Source organism: Callithrix jacchus, chromosome 10, assembly GCF_049354715.1.
Source record: "Callithrix jacchus isolate 240 chromosome 10, calJac240_pri, whole genome shotgun sequence".
NCBI lineage: Eukaryota > Metazoa > Chordata > Mammalia > Primates > Cebidae > Callithrix > Callithrix jacchus.
The window spans coordinates 24,498,327-24,524,754 of NC_133511.1; the positions used below are offsets into that span (position 1 = coordinate 24,498,327).

At 44.2% G+C, this 26,428-nt stretch overlaps 2 protein-coding genes across 9 annotated transcripts; one reads left to right on the forward strand and one right to left on the reverse strand.

Moving 5' to 3' along the window:
- Positions 1-8,713: 8,713 nt before the first annotated feature.
- On the reverse strand, positions 8,714-26,121 carry HEPACAM (hepatic and glial cell adhesion molecule). Of its 8 annotated transcripts, none has more exons than XM_035264969.3 (8): positions 25,699-25,838; positions 22,564-22,694; positions 14,460-14,718; positions 13,474-13,755; positions 13,059-13,152; positions 12,483-12,556; positions 12,127-12,197; positions 8,714-11,187 (listed from the first exon to the last, which is right to left on the reverse strand). In XM_035264969.3, the coding sequence occupies exons 2-8, from the start codon at positions 22,654-22,656 to the stop codon at positions 10,885-10,887; spliced, it is 1,176 nt and encodes a 391-aa protein (XP_035120860.1). In that variant the 5' UTR covers positions 22,657-22,694; positions 25,699-25,838; the 3' UTR covers positions 8,714-10,884. The 8 variants fall into 8 exon arrangements, with proteins under 8 accessions (XP_035120860.1, XP_035120861.1, XP_035120857.1 ...); XM_035264970.3 differs by having other exon boundaries at positions 22,564-22,704; XM_035264966.3 differs by lacking the exon at positions 22,564-22,694 and having other exon boundaries at positions 12,127-12,194; positions 14,460-14,801; positions 25,699-26,121.
- HEPN1 (hepatocellular carcinoma, down-regulated 1) lies at positions 9,200-9,498 on the forward strand. Its single transcript, XM_035264971.1, is given in 2 exon segments — positions 9,200-9,289; positions 9,292-9,498. Coding segments are annotated over 2 exon segments (297 nt in total).
- Positions 26,122-26,428: the final 307 nt, after the last annotated feature.

Here is a 26,428-nt window from a genome sequence, read left to right on the forward strand (position 1 = left end):
GCTTTTATAGATGCTATTTGTCAGGTTTTAAAAGTTTCCTTTACTTTTAGTTTGTTGAGATCTTAATCATAATTCAGTATTAAAGTTTACAAATGCTTTTTTGGGCATCTGTTGTGATAGTTTGTCTCCTTTAATCTGCTAATGTGGCAAATGATATTTATGAATTTGCTAATGTTAAATTACTTTTGCATTCCTGGCAAAAATAGAGTTTGGTCATGATAGAGACCTCTTTTAAACATTCTTGGAGTTACTTGCTTATATTTTGTTTAGAATGGTTTGCATCTATGTTCATGAAATTGACCTGATTTTTTTCCTCTTACTGTCCTTGCCTCATTTTGATATCAGGTTTCACCAACCTCATAGGATAAGTTCAAAAGTATTCACACTTTTTAAATTTCCTGGAAAAGTTTGTATATGATGGAAAATATCTGCGGCTTGAATGTTTGGTAGAACTCATCTGAAAAAAACATTTAAACTGATTTATTTAATAGAAAGATTTTAATCTTTTCCTGGCACAATTTCTTTAATAATAACAAGACTATTCAATATTTTAATTATTTTTTGAGTCAGTCTTGGTATGACATATTTTTCTGGACAATTTTCCATTTTGCTTAAGTTTTCAAACTAATTTTGTTCTCTCATGATATAGTTTGAATGTTCATCTGCTTCAAATCTCATGATGAAACGTGTATTAATCAGTTATCACACTGCTATAAAGAACTGCCCAAGACTAGACAATGTTTAAAGAAAAGAGGTTTAACTGACTCACAGTTCCGGATTGCTAGAGAAGCCTCAGAAAACGTACAATCACGGTGGAAGGGGAAGAGGCACATCTTACATGGCAGCAGGTGAGAGACTGCAAGTCTGTGAAAAAGGAACTGTCAGACACTTATCAAACCATCAGATTTCATAAGAACTCGTCACTGTCACGAGAACAGCATGGGGGACACGTCCTAATGATCCAATCACCTCTTACCAGGTCTCTCCCTTGATGCGTGGGGATTATGGGGATTGCAATTCAAGATGAGATTTGGGTGGGGAACAAAGCTTAACTTTATGAAAATGTAATCCCCAGTTTCGGAGATGGGACCTGGTGGCAGGTGTTTGGGTCAAAAGGGTGGGTCCCTTATAAATGGCTGGGTGCTGCCCTCATGAATGATGCTGAAGATCTGTGGGTTTTTTTTTTTCAGCGTGTAGCACCTCTTTCCCTGTCTCTCTTGCTCCTGCTCTTGCCATGTGATGTGCTGGCTCCTCCTTCACCTTCCATCATGGTTGCATGCTTCCTGAGGCCCTCACCAGAAGCAGATGCCTATGCCATGTTTCTTGTACAGCCTGCAGAAACATGAGCCAATTAAACTTTTTTTCTTTACAAATTACCCAACCTCAGGTATTTCTTTATAGCAATGCAAAAATGGCATAACACACTTCACTTTGCCTTTTGCCAAATTCTAGTCTTCCATTATAATGCTGATACAAATATTTACCCCTGGATTATCTCACATTTTCTTTCATTTTAATTTTTGTGAGTACATAGTAGGTGTATATGTTTATGAAGTACATGAAATATTTTGATGCAGGCATACAATATGTGATAATCACATCAGGTTAATGGGTATTTACCTTTCATCCATAAAAGTTTTTATCCTTTATGCAAATAATCCAGTTATAGTCTGATAGTCATTTAAAAATGTACAATAAATTATTGTTGTCCGTAGTCACCCTATGTGCTATCAAATATTGGATAAAATTAATTATATTTAATTATATTTTTATACCAATTAGCCATCCCCACTTCCCCACCTTTACCCCACACTACCCTTCTCAGCCTCTGGTAACCATCATTCTACTCTCTATCTCCATGAGTTCAATTGTTTTCATTTTTTTGCTCCCACAAATAAATGAGAATGTGTGAGGTTTATTTTTCTGTGCCTAACATATTTTACTTAACATAATGACCTCTGTCCTTCTATCCATGTTGTTGCAAATGACAGAATCTCATTCTTTTTATGGCTGAGTAGTATTCCATTGTGTATATGTAGTATATGTACTACGTTTTTTTTTATCCATTCATCTATTGATGAGCACTTAGGTTGCCTCCAAATCTTGGCTATGGTAAATAGTGAGGCAGTAAAAATGGGATTGCACATATTCCTTCGATATACCGATTTCCTTTCTTTTGGAAAGGAAAGAATGTATCTAGCAATGGGAGTGCTGGATTCTATGGTAGTTCTATTTTTAGTTTTTTTGAGAAACATCCAAACTTGTTCTTTGTAGTGATTGCACTAATTTACATTCCCACCAACAGTGTACGAGAGGCGCCTTTTCTTTACATCCTTGCCAGCACTTTTTATTACCTGTCTTTTGTATAAAAGCCATTTTAACTGGGGTGAGATGATATCTCATTGTAGTTTTGATTTGCAGTTCTCTGATGATCAGTGATGTTGAATACCTTTTCATATGCTTGTTTGGGACTTATATGTCTTCTTTTGAGAAATGTCTATTCAGATCTCTTGCCCATGTAATTGGATGATTAGATATTTTTCCTGTTGAGTTGTTTGAGCTCCTTATATATTCTACTTATTAATCCTTTGCCAGATGGACAGTTTGAAAATATTTTCTCCCATTTCTTCACTTTACTGATTGTTTCCATTGCTGTGCAGAGGTCTCCTTCGTCTTCTTCTTTTTTTAAACATGGTGTGATCCTATTTGTGCATTTTTATTTTTATTGCCTGTGCTTATGAAGCACTCAATAAATCTTTGCCCAGTCCAATGTCCTGGAGAGTTTCCCCAATATTTTCTTTTAGTAGTTTCACAGTTTGAAGCATTAGATTTAAGTCGTTAATTCATTTTAATTTGATTTTCATATATATTGAGAGATAGGATTCTAGTTTCATTCTTCTGCATATGAATATTAGTTTTTTCAGTACCATTTATTGAAGAGACTGTCCTTTCCCCAGTGTATTTTCTTGGCATCTTTGTAGAAATTGAATTCACTGTAGATGAATGGATTTGTTTCTGGGTTCTCTTCTGTTCCACTAATCTATATGTCTGTTTTTATGCCAGTACCATGCTGTTTTAGTTACTATAGCTCTGTAGTATAATTTGAAATCAGGTAATGTGATTCCTCTAGTTTTGTTCTTTTTGCTCAAGATAGCTTTGGCTGAAGAATGTCATTAATTTTTTATACAGATTGCATTGTTTAGGTCATATGAACATTTTAAAACTTGATTTTTTCAATCCACAAATATGGAGTATGTTTCCTTTTTTATGTGTCCTCCTCAATTTGTTTTATTGGTGTTTTACAGTTTTCATTGTAAATATCTTTCACTTATTGGTGAACTTAACTCAGATTTTTAAAAAATTTCTTGCATTGTAAATGAGATTATTTTCTTGATTTCTTTTTCAGATTGTTTGTTGTTGGCATATAGAAATGTCATTGTTTTTGTATGTTGATCTTGCTTCCTGTCACTTGCTCAATTTTTAAATTAGATCTAATTGTGTGTGTGTGTGTGTGTGTGTGTGTGTGTGTGTGCAGTCTTTGGGTTTGACCAAATATCATCTGCAAATAAGAATAATTTGACTTCTTTCTTTCCAATTTGGATGCCCTTTATTTCATTCCTTGTCTGATTGCTGTGACTGGGACTTCCAGTACTATGTTGAATAACAGTGGTGAAAGTGGGCATTCTTTTTAGAAGGCATTCTTTAGGGCAAAGGCTATCAGTTTTTTCCACATCAGTATGATACTAGCTGTTGGTCATATGACTTTTATTGTGTTGAGGTATGTTCCTTCTATGGCCAGTTTTTAAAGGGATTTTTGTCATAAAGGGATGTTGGATTTTATCAAATGCTTTTCAGCATTAGTTGAAATGATGATAAGGTTTTTGTTCTTCATTTTGCTGAAATGACATATCCACTGATTGATCTGCATATGTTGAAACATCCTTGCATAAATCCCAGTTAGTCATGAGAAATGATTTTTTTAATGTGTAGTTCAATTTGATTTGCCATTATTTTGTTGAGGATTTTTACATCAATGTTCATCATGGATATTGTCCTGTAAGTTTTTCTTAGTTTTTTTTCCCCCCCTCCCCCCGCATCGTTGGATTTTGGTATCAGGGTGATACTGGCATGGTAGGATGAGTTTGGAAGTATTCCCTCCTCCTGTTTTTGAGAATAGTTTAAGTAGAATTAGTATTAGTTCTTCTTTAAATATTTAATAAAATTTAGCAGTGAAGCCATTGGGTCCTGGGCTTTTCTTCACTGGGAAATATTTCATTACAGCTTCAATCTTGTGACTTAAAAAAAAAATACTTTATTGTGTTTTAGGGCCTTCAGATAATTTCTTATTTTTTATTAATGTCCTTTTCTTTCACATTGAGGAACTCCCTTTAGCATTTCTTGTAGGACAGTTCTGGTGTTGATGAAATCTCTCAGCTTTTGTTTGTCTGGGAAAGTCTTAAATTCTCCTTCATGTTTGAATAACATTTTTACCAGATATACTATTCTACAATAAAAGCTCTTTTTCCATTGGCAGTTTAATATGATCACTCTCTCCTGGCCTATAAGGCTTCCGCTAAGAAGTCTGCTGCCAGGCATATTGAAATTCCAGTATATGTTATTTGTTTCTTTTCTCTGCCTGCTTTTTAGAATCCTTTCTTTATTCTTGACATTTGGGTGTTTGATTATTGAAAGTCTTGAGTTAGTGTTATTTGGGTTAAATCTGCTTAGTGTTCTATAACCTTTCTCTAGGTTTGGGGAGTTCTCTGATATTATCCCTTTGACTAAACCTTGCCCTTATCTCTCTCTCTACTTCCTCTTCAAGGCCTAGAACTCTTAGATTTGTCATTTTGAAGCTATTTTTCAGATAGCATAGGCATACTTTCATTCTCTTCTATTCTTCTTTATTTTATCTCCTATAATGGTGTATTTTCAAATAGCCTGCCTTCAGGCTCACTAATTCTTTCTTCTGCTTGATTAATTTCACTATTAACAGACTCTACTGCATTCTTTAGTATTTCAGTTGCAGTTTTTAAACTCCATAATTTCTACTTGATTCTTTTATTTCAATCTCTTTGTTAAATTTATCTGGTAGGATTCTGAATTCTTCTGTGTTACGTTGAATTTCCTTGAGTTTCCTCAAAATAGCCATTTTGAATTATGTGTCTGAAAGGGCACATATCTCTGTCTGTTGGGGATTAGTCACTGGTGATTTACGTAGTTCATTTGGTGAGATCATATTTCCTGAATGGTCTTGATGCTCGTGGATGTTCATTGGTGTCTGGGCTTGTTTGCACCCTTCCTTCCTGGGAAGGCTTTCTAGGTATTCCAAGGAACTTGAGTGTTGTGATTTAGATTTTGGTGAATGCAGCTGTATTTGCCTTAGGGGGTACCCCAAGCCTGGTAACACTGTGGCTCCTGCAAACTTGAAGAGATACCACCCTACGGTCTTGGAGAAAATCTAGAAGAATTCTCTGGATTATCAGGCACAGACTCTTATTCTCTTCCTTTTCTTTCTCCAAACAAACAGTCTCTGTCTCCTTTCTCTTTCTCTCTCCCTCTCTCTGTTTGTGTGTGCTGGGCTGCCTGGAGTTGGAAGAAGGGTAACACAAGTACCCCTGTGGCCACCACCACTGAGACTGTGTTGGGTTAGATATGAAGCCAGAACAGCACCGGGTGTCACAAAAGGCCTGTGGCAACCACTGTCTGGCTACCACCTATGTTCACTCAAGGCCGGCAGGCAGCAAAGCCAGCCAGACTTGTATCCTTTACTTCAGGGTGCCAAGTATCCACCGTTCCTGGGCAGGTCCAGAGACCTGGGAACCAGGGCCTAGGAATGAGAAACTTTAGGAATCTACCTGGTGCTCTGTTCTACTGCAGCTGAGACGGCACCCAAGCCCAAGGCAATGTTTCTCCCACTCTTCCCTCTCCTTTCCTCAAGCAGAGGTGTCTCTCCCCGTGGCCACAATTGCCCCAGGCCCATGATGAATACTGCCTGGCTACTGCTGATGTTTATGGGAGGATCAAGGGCTCTTGAGTCAGCCTATGAATGCTGCCCAACATAGGGCTCTCCTTTCAAATCAGTGGGCTCCACTATGGCCCAGGGTAGGTCCAGAAATGTCATCCAAGAGCCAAACCCTGTAACTGGGGACCCCAAGTGCCCACTTGGTTCTCTACCCCACTGTGGCTACACTAGTACCTAAGCTTCAAGACAAAGTCCCCTTTACCCTTCCTCCTACTTTTCTCAAGCAGAAGGAGCCCCTTCCCATAGCCACTACAGCTGGAAAGGTGCTTGGTGACATCCGAAGCCAGCATGTCTCTTAGTCTCACCCAAGGCCAATGGCAAGTACTGCCTTGGTTCTACTGCAAATTATTCAGGAACCTAGGGCTCTATAGTCAGTAGGTGATGAATGCTGCCAGGACTGGGTCCCTCCCTTCAAAGCAATGGGTTCCCTTCTGGCTCAAGGTGCCTAGAAATATCGTCCAGGAGCTAGGGCCTGAAACGGGGGACTCAGGACTCTGTCTTGTGCCCTATCCTGCTGTGGTTGAGCTGATATCCAAGTTGCAATACACAGCCTTGTTTACTCTTCCTGCTCCTCTCTTCGAGCAAAGGAAAAGAGTCTCTTTCAAAGCTGTAAGCTGTGAGGCCTGGTGATGCAAGCATCATCTCTTGGCTGCCCCAGCTGCTGTCTTACTAGCTCATATGCCCCCCGCCAAGTCCACTGGCTTCAAGCCAAGCCCAGCACAGCATCAGGAGTTCCCCTAGAATTGCAGTCCTTGTGTCCTAGACTGATTTTCAAGTTGTTTAGAAACCCAGAGCACTTTAACCCACAGTTGCGAGTCTTTCTGGAACTCAGGTTCTCACCAATGGGATGTATAATTCTTTTTTGGCAAGGGCTGGTCTAAATGCTCCCTCTGTGGGTGCTGGCTGAGTTCTGCAGCTGTGCTGGTACCCAAGCTGGTGTTGTTTCCACCGTGACAGCCCAGCACTGGGTTCCAACGCAAAGTCCCACAATGGCTGCACTCTCCCTCCCACAAGTGCAGAGATTCTCTCTGTGCCATGTGGCAGCTGTTAGGTGATGAGGTAAGGATGGTGTCAGCAATTCAAGACCGTCTTTTCTACCTTCTTCAGTGCCTCTTTCAGTGATGCGAAGTTAAAACCAGGTATTGTGATCATTCATCAGAGTTTTGGTTGTTATGAGGGTGATTTGTGTGTGTGTGGATAGTTGTTCAACCTGGTGTTCCTGCAGGGAAGATGATAATCAGTGGAGCCTTCTGTTCAGTCATCTTGCTTCATCTCCCTTGGTAATCTCACATTTTATGAGTGTTAAGTACTTTGAGTTCACTGTGCTTTTAAATTTTGTTTTACTTCTGGCTGCTTAAAAATTTCCCCCTTCTCTGGCTGGGCGTGGTGGCTCAGGCCTGTAATCCCAGCACTTTGGGAGGCTGAGGCAGGTGGATCATGAGGTCAGGGATTCAAACCCAGCTGGCCAACATAGTGAAACCCTGTCTCTACCAAAAATACAAAACTCAGCGGGGTGTGGTGGCACATGCCTGTAGACCCAGCTATTCAGGAGGCTGAGGCAGGAGAATGACTTGAACCCGGGAGGCAGAGGTTATAGTGAGCTGAGCCTGCACCATTGCACTCCAGCCTGGGGGCCAAGAGTGTCTTCATCTCAACAACAACAAAACAAACAAACAAACAAAACCTCCCCCATCTCTTGAAACCAGTGATGCAAAACAGATATAATTTAAGCAGGACCCAATTGTTTTGAAACAGGAAGACCTCTCAAACATCTAGCCTCAAGCATTTAGCAAGGAAGTTCTACATATCATTTTTCACCTATTGCAATCTGGCTCACTACATGTCTGAAACTACTTATGCCGAATCACTCAATGTTTTTGTTGTTGCCAAATTTAACATGCACTTTTAACTTCTTTTCATATGTGAGCCCCTGCAGTCCCAAATGCTCCCTTTCTCTTGAAACCCTCTCATTCTTTTGATTGTGTGATACAGTTATCTCCTAAATATTCTCCTATCTTGCTGGCTGTGCATTTTTAGCCTTCTTGGTGAGGTCCTTTTAACCTTTCTACACATAGTGATGGCCTCAGAAATCTATCTGCGGCTTTCTTGCTTTCTTCACTTTCTACTTTGTATACTTTCCTGCAATAATTTCATCGACTGCCATGGCTCAGTACCCTGAATTCCCCCACCGTGTCTTGCGCTTCCAAGCTTTTGTACATTCTTCTCCCTCTGTTTGGACTGTGTCCTCTCAAACTTTCAAAAACCAGATTAGCTAACAAGTCTTTCTAAGAAAGACCCAACTCAGGTCTGTTCTCCTCCAAGATGCCTTTGCTGACAACACCTAATCTGCATGCTCCCAGAGCACCTTGTATCTACCTCTGCCATTGCATTTTATACACTATATTGTAATCATGTGTTTACTGATCTGTCCTCCTGACATAGTTATGCTGTACCCTCAGTGTCTAGCACAGGCCTAGTCAATGGTAGATAAACACATGTTTTTTGAATAAAGAAAAGAACACCTGAATAAGTAAATGAATGAATGAATAAGTGATTTTGGAATGGGTAATTTGGGGTTTGGAAAGAGGGTAAAAGGTGGTGAAAGAAGAGGAGAAGAAAAAAGGGAAATGACTGGTATATTTAAGCAGCTTGTTTTGTTACCCTTGTATGTGGAATAAAGTTATCATTTCATTTTGTCAAAAGTTTATTGAGCATCCAGTATGTGCTAGGCACTCTGCTAGATGCTAGGAATACAAAGATGAAGATCAAAACAACACAAAAACGAACAAAAAAAACCCCACTTCTGTACTTACCCCTCCCTACCCCCATTTTAAGGCAGATTTGGCTTAAGCCTGGGAAGCTGGCCCCTCAGGGATTCAGCACCAGGGAATGGCATGCTCTCATCTCATCCTAACCGTCACCTGTGCATCTCAAGGTTGACCAGCAGGTACTCCTCCTCCAAGTCCTGCCTCTTCCACTTTCCTGAGAAACTTTCCCCTACATGCATTATCTCATTATGGATGAGGCACCTGGGAAGTTTAGGGGAGCTGCAAAGGCACACCTGCTCAAATGAGCCTGGGGACGTGCCTAGGGACAGGGAGCTGAGAGAGGCATGCTGTTGGGGTCAGGGCAGAGGGGGCAAACTAGAAATGTCAGTGCCTTTGGGCTGAGACAAAAATGTGCCCTGGTGTGGAGGTGATGAGTAATGGGGGTCTTGGAATTGCTCCATGGAATGCTGGAGAATCAGCTCTGGAGTTTAGGAGGTTGGGGAGGGGCCAGGGATGCAAGGACCCTTGGAGGCATTCAGGAGGAGAGGATGGAATACACAGAGGGCCCCCTTCTCTTTCAGCTTTTTAATTGCCCTCTCTCCTCACACAGTAGATTACTGCTCCTCCTATGAACTGTTCAATAGGTGGTGGCATGGGCACAGCCTGGCTACACAGTGGCTGGGCCTCTTTATTCTTATGTTAGTGTGATTAGGGAGTCTGCCCTTGTTCTGTTCCCTGGGATCTGAGCATGTGGGAGCAGGGCAGATAGGTGGCAGGAGGCCAGGGGTTGGATCATGTTTCCCTGAAATGCTGGGAAGCAATAAGCCTCCTCCTCCCCCCACCATTTCTCTGGAGATTAGGACTTATTCTCACAGCTGGAGGAAGCTCAACAACCTTCCTGAGGACAATGATTGTTTGAAAGGCTTATTTTGTAAGGAAGCCAGGATGAAGATATGAGTTTGATGAGCTAAAACAATTCCTCACTTGGTCAGAATTTCTGAGCCAGGGGACTAAGTGGAATTCACTTCTCTAAACGAATAAGCCCATCCAACTCTTTTACTCAGGAACAGACAGAAAGAATGCTTGGCATGGCATGCCTCTGAAGGAGGCTCTAGGAGGAGGCCAAGCTGGCAGGCTCTAGTTCTTTGCCCTTGCTAGGGCCCAGGTCAGAGGGAAAAGAAATGAGCTGGGCGCAGTGGCTCACACCTGTAATCCCAGCACTTTGGGAGGCCGAGGCTGGTGGATCATGAGGTCAGGAGATCAAGACGATCCTGGCCAAAATGGTGAAATCCTGTCACCACTAAAAATACAAAACTTAGCAGGGTGTGGTGGCCGGTGCCTGTTGTCCCAGCTGCCTGGGAGACTGAGGCAGGAGAATTGCTTGAACCCAGGAGGTGGAGTGTGCAGTGAGCAAGGATGGCACCACTTGCACTCCAACCTAGAAGACAGAGCGAGGTTCTGTCTCAAAGCAAACAAAAAAGAGAAATGTACTTGTACCCTTCCCTCACCAACTTGTAGGTTCCCAGGTACCAGGTGCCCAGGCAAAAAGTCTTTCACAATGATCCCCCAGCTCAGAACAGCCCCTGCACACCCAGAAGCCAGATGCCTTCTCCTTAGCTTAGTACAGCTATTAATTTCGGGAAAGTGGCCTCTCTAATCTGAACTTCCCCCCAAAAACGTGCCCCAGAACTCAGACATTTGTTCAGAGGGACGGGTGATGAGTGGGAAACCTCATAGCTCCCTGGGAAGAGCACAGGATAGTCACGGGGGTTAGGTTATTGATGTTAGTTTCCATAAAACCCTTTCGGGTACTGGGCCAGAAATTTAATAATCTATGTGGTTCTAAGAGGGCACAACCTATACCAACTGAGAACACAGCCAGTAAACCGGAAGCAGAAGCGACCTGGTTTCACCCCGTCTACACTGCCGCGCACTCGCCTCCGTCTGCGCATGCTCACATACGTCCACACCCGAGACACCAGCGCCCGGCCGGGACCTCCCCTCGCCCCCAGCGCACCGCCCCCCGGCTTCCCAGCCCTCCCCCAGGCCGCCGGCCGCAGACCGCAGGCGCCTCGCAGGGGGTCCCGAGGAGGCTCAGGCGCTGATCTCCACCGGGCCGGCCTCATCCTGTTCCCGGATTATGTGCACGCCCGCAGTCCGCAGTGTGCGCGAGGCGCTGCGCGAGCGGCCGGGCGAGCTCGGGGCCCTAGGGGGCGACGTGTGCGTCCGGCCGGTGGCGGGGGAGCGCGCTGGGGAGCGTGGGTAGCGGCGGGCGGAGCGGATGGGCAGCCCCGGCGAGCGGCCGGGCACGGCGGGAGACACGGAGTAGCCGGGTGGGCCGGGCTCTGTCGCACTTCGAGGCTCCGGGGCTGGATTCTCCTCGGGCTCCGGGGAGTCCTGCAAGGACACGCCCCGCAGGGGTCAGGGGACAGTCCGCCCAGCCTGGGAGCGCGCCTGGTGTCGGAGCTCGCTGGAATTCCGAGGGGAGGCGCCCGGTTCCCTCTGCACGCCCCCCTCCTGGAAGGGGCAGACAGAAGTCTGGTTTTTCTGGAATTATGCCACACTGAGCATGGGGCCTCCTGGCACGTAATAGGTGTTAAGTAGATGTTGAAATGCGATTTTTGAGTGCTTTTCCCCTTTACTCTCCTCTTTCCACTGGTCATGGACAGCCTGGGACAGAATCAGTTGTGGAATAGGGTGGAAATCACCAGAACTGGTGTCCAAAGACCTAGGTTTCAAACTTAGATATGGCACTCATTCACTTGTTTGATCCCGAGCAAGTCATTTAATCTCACAGCCTTGTTTTTCTAATCTCTAAAATGGTCATGACACATATTTCACAGGGTTACTCTGAGTACTATAAAACAGGGGTCTCCAGCCCACAGGCCAAGGGCTGGTACGGGACTATGGCCTGTTAGGAACGTAACGGCAGAGCAGCAGGTGAGCAGTAGGCCCGAGAGCAAAACTTCCTATGTATTTACGGCCGCTCTCCATCGCTTGCATTATCGCCTGAGCTCCACCTCCTGTCAGATTAGTGGCCGCACTCGGTTCTCATAGGAGCACGAATCCTATTGTGAACTGCACATGCGGGGGATCTAGGTTGCATGCTCCTTAGGAGAATCCAATGCCTGATAATCTGAGGTGGAACAGTTTCATCCTGAAACGACCCCCACCACCATCCATGGAAAAATTTTCTTCCATAAAACCGGCCCCTGATGCCAAAAAGGTTGGGGACTGCTGCTATAAAGGGATAGGATTATGGTATGGCTCTCTAGCACCAGGCATATGGGAGGGGCTCACTGTATGTTTCTGGGCACCCAGCCCAGAGCTGCTCACCTTGTCCTTCAGGATATAGAGTGCCATGGGGTTCTTCCGTTCCTGCTCACCACTTCGAGGGAGGGTGTCTGCTGCACATAGGAGAGAATGGGGTGGCTGGCTCAGGTACAGACTCTCCATACCAGCTGGCACCTACTCTCTTGTTCCCTAACTGGCCTGCCACAGCCTCCACCAACATATCTGAATATCTTGTCTACTACCTTGGCCAAACCTCTCCCACCTCTGCAGTCTTTGTGCAGTTGGTGGAGGAAGGGGCCCTGAAGAGCTGTTCTGCAGTCACCCAGTTCTGTCTTTTCCCAGCAGCCCACTGACACTCAGTGTCGATGGGATGGGTGAGTGGGTGGCTGGGAGCTCACCTTCTGGTTTCAGGCGGTCATCATTCTGATCCATGAATTCCAGGGAGTTTTGCTTCTCTAGCTTCTTCTGTTTCCTGTGAATCAATCCAGCCCCACCATGAGCCAAACTATTGAATGTGAGAAGGAGAAGATCTAATGGGGACACAGGGAAGAATCTGATGGCCATAAAAGAGGGCTCGTGACAGGAAGATGTGCTGGGTACAGTACATGAGCTTTGGAATGAGCCACATCTAGGTTTGCACCTTAAGTCTGCCACTAGCATTGTGACTGTGGGCAAGTCATTTAACCAATCCAAGTCTCATTATCTGTAAACTGCAGATAATCAAAAGGTAGCAGGCTAACCACAGCCACAGTACCTGGCCCCAAAATGGGTGCTTGGCAAGTGAAAAACTACTGTTAGTGGTGCTAGGGTTGTGGGGCTTGGAGCACAGGATGCTGTTGCACACACAATGGTAGACTGGATCTCTGGGGAAGAGATGCAGAGCCCTGGGAGGAAAGGCATGTAAAGAGACTCAAGATAGGGTTTAAGTTTGGGAAGGATTGAAGGACTCAGGTGCTCAGGAGAGTTACCCAGACCTTTTGGAGGGTTTCCAGCAGGCACAGACTGTCACCAAGGTCACAAGGAGGAAGATGCCTCCTGTAGATAAGATGATGTAAAGGGAGCTTCTTCCTAGGGAGAGAGAGAAGCAGAGGCAGGAGAAACTTCAAAGGGGCAAGGTGTGGTGAGCAGAGCTTCCTGCCATGGAAGGAAGAGAAGGGGAGCCCCAGGCCACATGCCTGGCTGATGCTGGTGGTGGAGCTTGCACAGAACCCACTGCCTACCTCTTACCTACCACTGCCTACCGGATACGGTCTTGGTGTCCTCCATGGACAGTTTGTCCATCGCTGTCCCCTTCCCCCCAGTGACACTCTTTGGGATGTCCTCAGTCTCTCATGGTCACCTGCCTCTTGGGGCTTTAAGTACTTAAGGAAAGCCTGCAGGGAAACTCACTGTATACGGTGATCTTGATGGGCAGGCTGCGGCCCTGGCTGATGGGGTTCTCCACCACGCAGCTGTACAGGTCGTCGTCCTCCATGAGCACGCGCGTGATGGTGAGCACCTTTTGGTCAGGGGACAGGAGCATTCTCGAGTCATTGAGGAGGGGCTTGCCATCCTTCAGCCAGGTGTAGCTGGGCTTGGTGCCATTCTCGTGCGAGCAGTTCAAGGTGAAGGCCTCACTGAGCTCCAGCACAGTGGTTGAAGCCACCAACACCTGCGGCCTTGAAATGGGCACTGAGCCGCAGGAATGGGGGAGCCTGTGAGTCATTGGCTAAGAAATGTCCCCCTTCCCCTTTTTGGCTCACTGCCTTCCAGCACACCTTTAACACTGCCTTCCAACTCAATCTGTGGGCTGAGAAGACTTCAGGCATCCTAAATCCAGTCCTTTCCCATCATTTATTCATTCGTTTCACCAACTATTTGTGGAGCACTAACTAGTTGCAGTGGGTAAATTCTGAACAAGGCACACATGGTGTTGCCCTCGTTTGCTCTTTCCAAATGCCTTCCCAAGACCACTGGGCTTTAATGTCTTAAACTGACCCAGCCAGGAAGATATTTTAGTTGGGCTAAGCATAGGTCCAAGTGTTTAGGTTAAAATCTTGGCTCTGTCATTTCTAGCTGTGTGATCTTGGGCAAGTTATTCAACCTTTCAGTGGCTCATTTCCTCATCAGTGAAATGGGGATAATGATATTAACTATCTCCTGATTTAATGAGTCAACATATGCAAAGCACTTAGAATAGTTTCTGGCACATGGCAATCACGCTACATGATTAGCTGTGCTGTGCCTGTCTGCGAACTTCTAGTGTCCACTAGCCTCAGTCTCAGCTCCCAAGTGCCTTTTGGGTTGGTTTTCCCTTGGTCTAGTTGGTGCGCTGGGCAGACCCTTCCCCAGTCCCACCTGCCAGTCTTGCCTCTTTCCCTGCCAGAACACTTTACCATCTACAGTAAGGTTGATAGTCTTCTCCCCAGTGAAGGTGTCATCGGTGATGGAGATCTCGACCTCATAGGTGCCTTCATCAGCCAGCTGCAGGTCGCTGAGAAGCAGGGAGCCATTTTCGAAGAGCCGGATACGGTCTCGATAGTCAGGCCGCAAGGTGCCGATGATCTCCGTGCCAATGGACTGCACCACGGTCACTGGCTTGTCACGCTTCAGCTGCCACTTCACTACAGGCTTGTCGCTGCTGGTACTGCTGTACTGCACAGAAAGCAGAGCCGACTTCCCCACGGTGCCGTGGATGAGGCGCACAGGGCTGGTAATGTTAACCCCCTCCAGGGGGTCTGTGAACAGAGACCCATGAGGAAGAGGGCAGCATCAGGCCCTGGGCTCTTTAGCCCACTCCCACCTTTAAGCCCTCTGATCTCCCAAAGCCTTGCCTCTCTGGCTCTTGACTTCCTGCCAATCCTGGCTGCTTATCCCTTGGTGCTATTTCTTCCTCCATGGTAGCTCTGTGCACCTCTGCCCCTGTGTTCTCCCTCACAGTCATTCCATGACCCTCAATCCTTCTTCCACCTGGCCCTCTGCCTCTCTGGCACTTTGTCCATTGCCTTCCTCTTGTGGAAGATTCTAGCTCACCCACACCCTACGCAATTCATTGATAAAAATATTTATTGAATATATCCTATATGCCAGACACTTTTCTATGTCTTTAGGATATAGCAATGAGCAAAACCGACAAAAATCCCTGTCTCATCTGAAGCCAATAGTCATTAGACCTCTGGGTGGATTTGTCAGATCTTCTCAATTGGAGATTGGGAGGGTGAGATGGAGAAAGCATGGGAAGATAGGTTCACAAAGAAAGGAGCAGGTCATGAGACAGTGCCAGTAAAGGGAAAGCTTAGGGGCCTGAAGTCAACTTGACTACTTTCTAGTTATACCGAGAGCCTCCCCCATCTTTTCTGTAGATGCATGTAGCATCTCACTAGGCCACTCAGTGAAGAACAGGTCTGCAAGTAGGAAGGTGGTTTTGGGAATTCGCCTGAACTTCAGCCCAATCTGTACCCCTAGAAGAGGGATTTGGGATGGGTAGAACAAAGAGCTTAGAATCAGAAAATCTTTGTCAGACTGGGCTCTAGCTCTTACTGGCTGTGTGGATTTGAGTACATAATCGTTTTAAGGCTCATTCTTCTCCTTTGTAAAATAAGGATGATAATAATAACAAGGCTGGGCACTTGTTATTATAATAACAGCACTTTTAGAGGCCAAGACGGATGGATCACCTGAGGTCAGGAGTTCCAGATGAGCCTGGCTAACATGGTGAAACCCCATCTCTACTAAAAATGCAAAAAATTAGCCGGGCATTGTGGCATGTGTCTGTAGTCCTAGCTACTCTGGAGGCTGAGGCATAAGAATCGCTAGAACCAGGGAGGCAGAGGTTGCAGTGAGCTGAGATAGTGCTGCTGCATTCCAGCCTGGGTGATAGGAAGACTTCATCTCAAAAAAAATAAAAATAAAAACAATGACAACAGCAACTGCCTTATCAAGTTCACAGGATTAGAAAGTACAATATGCATATTAGTCATTGTCATACAGCAGACAGAACACAAAATTGAGCAGAGTTTTGGGCCTTATTATTGATACATGACTTAGGAGGGTGCCATCTCTTTGGAACTCAGATTCCCTATACATAACAGAAGTAGGAGGCTAGAGGTCTCATTGGTTTGTTCCAGCCCTGTAAATCTGGGATTTTACCACTTGTGCAGTGGATGCTATATCCAGAGACACATCTCACATTTCAGAGACCTCTTAGGAGCTTTGAGACCTGAATAGATGCTGTTATTTGGTGTCACCTGGCCTTGTAGAGCAATCCAACCACCTGAAGGAGGGTCTTCTGGAGAGCATGCCGGTTGGGAGGAGGGCTGAGTTTAGCTGAACAGGCACGTACGTGCCAGATTCTCGGCCCTTCTGCACCTCCTGCCGCTTCCTTTGACTGTCATTCACTCTGAAGCTCCCTCTTTCTTTCTCATCCTTATTTCTCACTCTGCTGCTGCTCCCATTCAGTGTTGAGAAAACTGAGCTGTACCTTTTGATTCCATATATCTCTCCTTGTGCTTAGAGGACACAGACCAAACCAAGAGACAATTAAACTAAAAGGTTGGTAGTGAAGATCAAAGCAAATTTTATCTACTGAATAGATTAGCTCCATTTTTGGAACAAGTGATTTGCCAAGTAGTGAGCTCCTCATCTTTGGAAATGGTCAAGGAAAGACCAATGAGCTATTTTTTCACTTTGCTGGGCCTCAGCTTCTTCCTCTGTATAATGAAGAAACAGGACCAGAAGATCTCTAGGGGCCTTCTTAGCTCTGACTTTTTTTTTTTGGACAAGATCTCACTGTGTTACCCAGACTGGAGTGCAGTGGTGCAATCTTGGCTCATTGCAATCTCTGCCTCTCAGGACGTAGCTACCCTCCTACCTCAGCCTTCCAAGTAGCTGGGACCACAGGCATGTGCCACTATGTCCAGCTACTTTATTTATTTATTTATTGAAGAAACAGAGTTGCACCATGTTGCCCAGGTGTCTGGTCTTGAACTCCTGAGCTCTGGCAATCCACCCGTGTTGGCCTCCCAAAGTGCTGGGATTACAGGCATGAGCCACCACACCCGGCCCTAGCTCTGACATTCTATGATCCACTACCTGCCAGAAATGTTAGAATCATAAAACCTTAAAAGTAAAAGAAACTGGCTAGGTGGGGTAGCACACACCTGTAATCCCAGCTACTTGGGAGGCGGAGGCAGGAAAATAACTTGAACCTGGGAAGTGGAGCTTGCAGTGAGCCAAGATAGCACCACTGCACTCCAGGTTGGGCAACTGGGCAACAGAGCAAGACTTCATCTCAAAACAAACAAAAAACAAAAACAAAAACAAAAAGAGCAGCTCTAATGATCAAAACTAAATGTGTGAATATCTGAATATCATATGCTTGCTGTTGAATGAAAATCTTTATTTGGGGCAGGCAAAATGAATAACATAAACTGTTTTCAGACTTTTAAAAATTAACGATACTTTCTTCCCACAAAATCTTAAATAAAAATGGAAAGAAATGAAATATGGTTCCAATTCACGTGCTTTGGTAGAAGAGGTGCTGGGGATGAGTCCTGTCCCCGTCAATAACCCAAGGAGCGACTAGGAATCCCTACTGGCTCCGTGCATCAGACCAAGGTCCATTTGGCCACATGATCCATAAGGTTTCTTTTAATTCTTAATTTCTGTGATTATTTAAATGGGATCTCCTGCCTCTCAACTGCTAGGTCCAAGGCATGGCTTGATTTAGAAAAGCAAACTTTCAAATTTCCCTTTTTAGGCAAATAGGTTTTGGTATGTATAACAAGAGATGGCCCTGAAAAAAGTCATGAGCTTGATTAAAGGCCCTGGAGTGATGATCAAATAGCTGGGGAACATCCACCCCCTTTCTCGAGACCCAGTGTGTAGCAGTGTGCTGTGCATGTGAGGATTACGTATGCAGAGCCACCCTGGAGTTAAGTAAATTGGTGCATAAAAGGAAAATAAATCTCGGGGCCCCCAAACCACTAAGCTAAAGGAAAAAGTCAAGCTGGGAACTGCTTATGGCAAATCTGCCTCTCACTCTATTCAAAGTCACCCGTCTGCTCACTGAGATAAATGCATATCTGATTGCCTCCTATGAAAAGACGAATCAGGAACTCACAAGAATGCAACAGTTTATCTCTTAGTCTCTTATCTGCCTATGACCTGGAAGCCCCCTCCCTACTTAGAGTTGTCCCACCTTTCTGGACCAAACCAACGTTCATCTACATATTTTGATTGATGTCTCATGTCTCCCTAAAATGTGCAAAACCAAACTGTGCTCTGACCACCTTGGGAACATGTCATCAGGACCCTCTGAGGCTGCGTCACGGGCATCCGCAACTTTAGCAAAATAAACTTTGTAAATTTCCTGAGACATGGATCTCCGATAGGGTGCACAGGTGTAATCACCCCAAGCACCAAACTTTGAGGAGTCTCATTTCCTTCTTCTAGGAGTCTGGACAGTGACAACCTCAAAAACAAGTGGAAGGGATTTCTCCTTTCCCCTCTATCTTCTGTGGCCTCCTGGAGCTTCTCTGGCTTCCATGCTCTTCTATCCCATCCAAAGTCCTAGTAGCCTTTTCACGATATATTTCTCCCTGAAGCCTTTCTGCCAATTTAAAGTTGATATTTCTGGATGAAAATGTTGGAGAAGCTATGGCCTATAGATTGCCTGAGGCCTCACCACCCTCTAGATAAGTCCTCTCATCGTGCCTGTGATCATGTATTCACACGTGTTCATAAGTGAATGCAAGAGCTTGACAGCTTGACAGAGCAGTTTGCTGAGCAAACATTGTTTCCCAAAAACTCTAGTCAAAATCATACTCTGTATTAAGTTCAGGTTCCACAACTTTCAAGGGACACAGAGAACTGGGACAGGAGCCAAAGTATGACACAAAAATGAGGATATAGCTCACAACTAAGGTCCAGAGTGGAAATAAAAGGACTAGGACCACTCAACCTTGAGAAACGATTGACTTAATCATTGTCTCTGAGGCATCAGGAGGTAGAAAGTTTCTGTTCCCACCAGAGGCTGAAGGAAAGGAAATTGAGATCTCAGCAAGATGTACCCTATCACCCTCAACAATGTGGAACTGGGGTAGGGTGGTGGCCTCTCCTCAAGTAGGATTTTGAGCTGCTGTGACGCCTGGGAATGTCACACTTTAGGGCATAAGAATGCACCTACAGACAGCCTTGGCTTTTCTTATTAGGGTCTTCCCTTAGAGAAATCACCATCCACTCATTTTTATCTGCTCACTTTGCTGGGTCAAAGTGTCCTTTCACCAGTATTTGTCTTAAATTTACCTTTTAAAAGTGTCAATGGGGGTGGTGCCAAGTGTGTTCTAGGATTTGGTCTATACACACCTTATCTATATTCCCTAACACCAAAGACTTCTGCCATGTTTAGTTTGGGTCTATCTCCACAAAAAATCTCTTCATCCTATGGCCATCATAGATACCCTTCCTTGGGTTTTCTCCAACTGTATTATTTCCTTTTATGGTGTGGTAGCCAGAACTGCATCTAATAATCCAAGGACAGAACACTTCGGTTTCCTGAAAGGAAAACATATTGTTTCTGCTTTTGATTTTCAATATTATTCCTAATTAATGAGGATCTGAGAAAACCACCCCCTTCCTCTGCTGTTACTATATAGGTGCATCACTCATCATATAGATGTTGGGGCTGCTGTGTTGTATTCTTATGTTGCTATCCTGTTGAGGCCCACAAATCATTTGAAGTACCAATTATTCAGGGATATAAGAGAAACCCAGGAAAATGAAATTGTGAAGAAGTCTTTTAGGATCCAGGAACTGGTAGCTTTTTATCTACAATCTAAGGATTGTAGATATTCAGGAATGTGTACCTAGTTAATAGGTATTAAGATGGCATACAGAGATTTACCATGTTTTCGGACTGAAACAATTACTCCTGTTAAGTTGTCAATTCTCCTTAACTGATTTATAATTTCATACAATACAAATAAAAATCCCAGGAAGTTTGCTTTGTGATCTTGACACAACAATAGACAAATAGATCAACAGAAAGTCTGAAAACAGACTTAAATATGATTGCTCAAATGATGAGAAAGGTGACACTGCAGTGCAGGGAGAAAAGTGCTTGTCACAAAATAGTGCTGGGTCATCTGGGATAAAAATGAGTTGACCCTTACCTCACGCCTTACACAAACATTAATTTTGGATGGATTACAGATCTAAATGTTAAAGGCAAAACAACAACATTTGAAAAAGAAAACAGACTATATCCTTGACTTGAGGGGAGACATAAGATCTCTTATAAAGGACACAAAAGTGGTAACCATCAAAGAAGGAAATGATACATTAGACTCAATAAAATTAAGAGCTTCTATTCATCAAAAGATGCTCTTTAGAAGGTGAAAGGCAAACCATAGAGTGGGAGGAGATATTTGCAGTGCATATATCCTATAAAAGGCATGTATGCAAAACATATATTTTAAATGCCCACAAACCACATTTTAAAGAAATTCAAACAACACAATAGGAAAACGGGTACATTAATTATGATGGAAATACAATTTTAAACTCTCTCTCTCTCTTTTTTTTTTTTTTTTTTAGCAACAAGCTGTCACCCTGTTGCTCAGGCTGGACTGCAGTGGCATGATCATACCTCACTGCAGCCTCAAACTCCTGGGCTCAAGAGATTCTCTTGCCTCAGCCTCTCAAGTAGCTGGGACTACAGGAACACACCACCACACTCAGCTAATTAAAAAAAAATTTTTTTTTGTAGAGACGAGGTCTTACTACATTCCCTAGGCTGGTCTTGAACTCCTGGCCTCAAGCAATCTTTGTGCCTTGGCATCTTAATGTGCTGGGATTACAGATGTGAGCCACCACACCAACCTTAAACCAGAATTTGATACCAGCTCATATCCACTAGGATGGCCAAAATGAAAAGAGAAAATACAATTATTGGTGAAGATATGGCTCATCTGAAACTCATACATGTTGATAGGAGTGTAAACTGATATAATTATTTTTGAAAACTGTTTGGCCATACCTACGAAACCTAAATACACAGATACCCTATAATTAAGCAATTCTATTCCTAGAAGTATCCCCAAAAGAAATACCATAGGCTGTTCTCCAAAAGATATGTACTATTATAGAATGTATAATATTAACAACTCTATTCATAAAGCCCCAATGGGGCTAAGTTGGTGGGGTTGGTTTAGAAACAACCAAAGTGTCTGTCAAAGTTGAATAGAGAAATAAATTGTGGCATATTCATACAATGGAATGCTATACAGCAGTGAGACCAAACAAACTACAAAAACAACATAGATGAATTCTACAAACTTGGTGTTCAGCCATAGAAGAATGAATACATATGATACCACTTATAGTAAGACATGCACAGTTAATTTGTATTAGAGGTTAGGACACCATTGTAATCCCAGAGGGAAAGCAGTAGTAACTGAGATTGTATGAGGGTGATTCTGAGGTGACAAAATGTTTTATTTCTTGATTTGGGGGTGGATTAAATGGGTTTGTTAACTTTTTAAAGGCTCACAAAACTGTATCTTTATGCTAAATGTATTTTCTCATATGTAATTTTTAATGACAATTTAAAAAATGACAGCACCTACAATGTAGAGGAAACTTGGAGCTAGAAAGCTTGGAACCCAGGTAAGAGACTTGTTTCTTTTTTTTTTTTGAGACGGAGTTTCGCTCTTGTTACCCAGGCTGGAGTGCAATGGCGCGATCTCGGCTCACCGCAACCTTCTGCCTCCTGGGTTCAGGCAATTCTCCTGCCTCAGCCTCCTGAGTAGCTGGGATTACAGGCACGCGCCACCATGCCCAGCTAATTTTTTATATTTGTAGTAGAGACGGGGTTTCACCATGTTGACCAGGATGGTCTCGATCTCTTGACCTCGTGATCCACCCGCCTCGGCCTCCCAAAGTGCTGGGATTATAGGCTTGAGCCACCGCGCCCGGCCGAGACTTGTTTCTTTTGGGTCCCTAGAGGATGCAATAGTTCTTGGATTCCAGAGAATGAATTGTTGAAAATAAGATTACCTAGACTTACGGCATGCTGTGTTTATGTCTGTCAGTTAATGCCCTGGTCTCTAGAAAATTCTTATGTGAATGTTTGTTAAATTGGAATTTAAAAATTGGGAAATAAAAATGATAAATTTAGAAAAGCCTCATTTCTCCATGTCAGGGCCAGAGTGTTAAAGACTGCATGTTCCGTGCCTCAGGATTAGCTTGGTGTTGTATGCCACAGCACAAGATTAAGGTAAATCTTGGGGAGCCAGAGCCACATGGTCCAGTCTCCCCTTTAGTGCCAATCTTAAAAACTGCATTTCCCAGCCAGCTTCCCTTGCTGTTAAGTATGGCCAAGTGACTGAGTTGTAGCGAAGAGAACTAGTGTAAGTGATATGTAACACCTGCAGACCTTGTTTAGCAAAGCCTTCCTTGTATGTTTCGCCGTTAAAAATAAAATAAAATAAAATTCTCTACCTGGAAGAAATGGAGATAAACCTCAGGGTGATCTTTGGAAGCACATGTCAAAGTTGATAGGGCTCCATTGGCTTGGTCCCTGAAAAACTTCATGGAGTAGAGTCCTTCCTCTTCCCAGGCCTAGTCTGAAACTACAATGGACTATCACATAGTTAATACCAGGAACTTAAACTTTGGAATTTCTTGGTCCCAGAAGCAGACATTTTCCTAAATAATATATTAAGAATGTCAGGGATTCCTTCTAGAATTTCAGCTCGTATTACTCTTTAGTCCACAGCAGTACAATGGCCTCTCCCAGCACTTACCTCTTATCTATCATAGGTCATTAACTAATGTAAATTAACATAGCTTAAATTATATATATATATATATATTTTTTTTTTTTTTTGAGAAAGGTTCTCACTGTGTCACCCAGGTTGGAATACAGTGGCATGATCATGGCTCACTGTAGCCTTGACCTTCCTGGTTCAAGCAATCCTCCCACCTCAACCTCCTGAGTAGCTGGAATTACAAGCATGCACCACTAGGTTTGGCTAATTTTTAAATTTTTGTAGAGATGGGGTTTTGCCATGTTGCCCAAGCTGGTCTCAAACTCCTGGGCTTACGCCATCCACCCGCCTAAGCCTCCCAAAGTTCTGAGATTACAAGCATGAGCCACTGCACCTGGCCACTTTTAGAATGTTTTGGTGTATTCACAGTTACATTTTTTCACACGGAATATCCTTGATCACCTTTTGTTTTGTCCCAATCTTACTGACTGACGTGATCTTTCTGTAATTTTTTTCCTTATCATTTGCTGGCCAGGGGTTTAGGGCCATTTCTGCTTTGTATATTTTGTGCCGTTCCTATCCTCAATTCACTGTCTGCATACCTTCAGCTCTAATTCTTTCTTCAGCTCGTTGTCATTTCCCCAAAGCCAACAGTAACCTCTTAATTGCCTTATCCAATGGGCTCGTTTAGGTCGTTGTCACATTGGATCTCTTTGATACATTTGATGGTGTTGATGTACTCCTGAAACTCTCAACTCCCTTCATCTTCTGGATAGCACCACAGGCTTCTAGTCCTCCTGTCTTTCTGACCGTTCCCTCTTTGTCTACTTAATGGGCATTTCTTCCTCTGCCTTCCTCTACAGATCTTGAGGTTACATGATGTTTCATTTTCATCCCATATTTTTTCCCCTCCTAAGCAATATTGTCTGTGCTTATCGTTTTAACTCTCACCTATGGGCTGATAGCTGCCAAATACCTCTCTCCTATCCTGACCTCTCTGCCATCCAACTCCAGGCTATGTAACATCGTCACACGGAAGCCTCATAGGTATTTCAATCTAAACATGTGTGATACCCATCACCATATCCCTCAACCCTGTCTCATTTTTTTGTTTAAGATTTTACACAGGAATTCCCCCTTCCTCCCTGGATCCTCTTACTTCCTACAGGTCACTAGCTCCTGATTTACCTCTAAAATATTTTCTCAACATGCCTCATTTCTTCTATCTTTATTATAATTTCAGTCCATGCTATTTTTCTTATTTCTCTCCTGGTCTACTGCAATAGCTTTGGTATAGGCTAACCTGTGTTTTCCTCAAATTCCTATGTCGAAGTCCTAACCCCCAGGTACTTCTGAATGGCCTTATTTGGCAATGGTCACTGCAGATCTAATAAGAGATCATACTGGAGTTGGGTGGACCTCGTCTAGTATGTGTCCATATAAAAAGGGGAAATGTGGACACAGACATGCAAACATGGAGAATTCCATCCCGAGACTGGAGTGACGCTGACACAAGCCAAGGAATTACCAGAAGCCAGGAGGGAGCCCTAAGGCAGAGCCCTCCCTAGATGTTGCAGAAAGCCTGGCCTTGCTGACACCTCCATCTCCCACTTCTGGCTTCCAAGACTTTGAGACAATGTATTTCTGTTGTTTAAGCCACTCAGTTTGTGGTATTTTATTACAGGAGCCCTAGAAAATGAATACAAACTTCCTTTCTTACTTTATTTGCTTCCAGTTTCCCCTCCGATAGCTCCCTGCAGACTGAGTGAGTGATCTGAAAGGTTTGTGTAAGCCTGACAGTCCCCAAATTAAAAACAGCTCCCCACCCCCTCAACCTCTCAACCCCCAGAGTATGAATCTGGTTTACAAAATTCTTGCCTAACTCAATTCATGCTTTTCTCTCCAGCAGTGATGAAATGTTGGGCTCGGACTAAATACTTGATGTTATTTCAAGCTGTTGACCTTTGCCCATTTCCCAACCCTAATGCCCATTCATACTCCTACCTATTTTTCCCATCTTTTAAAATTCAGTGCACACATTCCTTCTACAAGGAAACCTCCCCCTGATATTCCCACACTCTGTGTCCTACCCTACCAACAACCCCCCACCACCAGCATCAGCTTCCTGGATGGGGTAGGTGACCTTTCTCTGATTGCTATGCATTCTCTGCATAATTGACTTATGATAGTTCCTGCAGTTTAGTAAAATGATCTCTGCATCTGTTTGCCCCATGAAGTTGTGAATTCTTAGGTGCTCTGTAATTGTGTGTGTGCATATGTGTATGTACTCATAAATAGGTATTAAATAAGATCACTTCTCGAAGGAGTTGGTAGGGGGCGGTAGAGGAGGTAGGCAGCTATGGTGTGGAGTGAATTATGGATAGGTTGGTATGACTATCCCGCACTAAGAGGCTCATTATCTCCAAAGTTTCTTTCATTTGCCTTACTCTTTTACCCTCAGAGAAGCTGGAGTCGGGGGCTGGGGAAGTACAAAAAGAAGATTTCCCCTACTCCCACCCTTAGTGCCCCACCTCAATTCCTTGGAAAGAATGCCGGACTGGCCCACGCCAGCAAGTCATCCCATACTAAATGGCCCAGTGCCTGCCATCTAATGTACTGAATGCCGTGGGAGCTCCAAAGTCATGCAGCCTTTTGTGGGGAAGGGGCAGGGGTTGCGCGGGAGGCACACGGAATGAAGTAATATATTCAACGCTAATGCCTGAATTCTCTGAGAAGCTTCCCACGGCAGCTGAGCTCTCCCTTACTCCCGCCCCAAAGGCATTCAGGCCCTCCACTCTCCCCTCCCTCTGCTGTAAAAGCCCCGGGTCCTTTCTCCAGACCCTTCCTTACCCTTCCGACCTCCTACCTGTCTGGATCAGAAGAAGGTAGACAAAAGGAGCGAGGCGCAGGGCCCTGGAGGCTCTGGACAGGGTTCCCCTTTCTCTCTTCATTTTGGGTGGCGTTCTCCAGCTCTGGTGCAGACAATTAGCATGATTTCTCCACTCTGGGCACGTCTCCTTTGTACCACTCGGAGTTTCTCTGCCCGAACACAACTCTGCCAACTTCCCTCTGAATACACAGAGCTCTGTGTATTGCTGGACTTGTTCTTTCCTCTCCCTCAGACCTGGCATTTTCTAGTTTCCAAGCCCTACATCCCCAGTTTGGAAGAGGGTATCTGCTTAGAAGATAATCTCCAACTCAGGTTCCAACATGGGGGCACCTACAGCCCAGCAGTTGGTTGCTTGTCTGTGCTGATCCCCACTACCAGGGGAGATGAGGATCGGGGCTCAGGACACTGAGCTGGGACACACACTTAATTGGACCTTGTGTCCCAACCTACCCTGTCTCCACCTCACACTCCTTCTCCCTGAGGAGGAGGGTACATGCCAGGACAGACCTCCAATAAGCTCTGAAAAGGGAGGGAGAAGAGCTGTTAAAAAGCTGGAAAGTGAAAGACTCCAAAGAATTGCTGAAGAAATGGAAACTCCCGTTCCAACCCAAAGGAAGAAGACTGGAAAATAGCTTGAATTATATTACTTTTACATTTGACTTTCTCTAACTTGGAATTTTATCTTCTGTCATAGAATCACACAGAT

Coding starts and splice junctions, on each gene's coding strand:
- HEPACAM (XM_009007046.5), bottom strand. CDS start 25,963: ATGCCAGGTCTGAGGGAGAGGAAAGAACAAGTCCAGCAATACACAGAG. Junction 14,802..25,698: donor CCTTCTTCTGATCCAGACAG/GTAGGAGGTCGG, acceptor CTCTGTTCACAG/ACCCCCTGGAGGGGGTTAAC. Junction 11,188..12,126: donor TCTATATCCTGAAGGACAAG/GTGAGCAGCTCT, acceptor GTGTCCTTGCAG/GACTCCCCGGAGCCCGAGGA.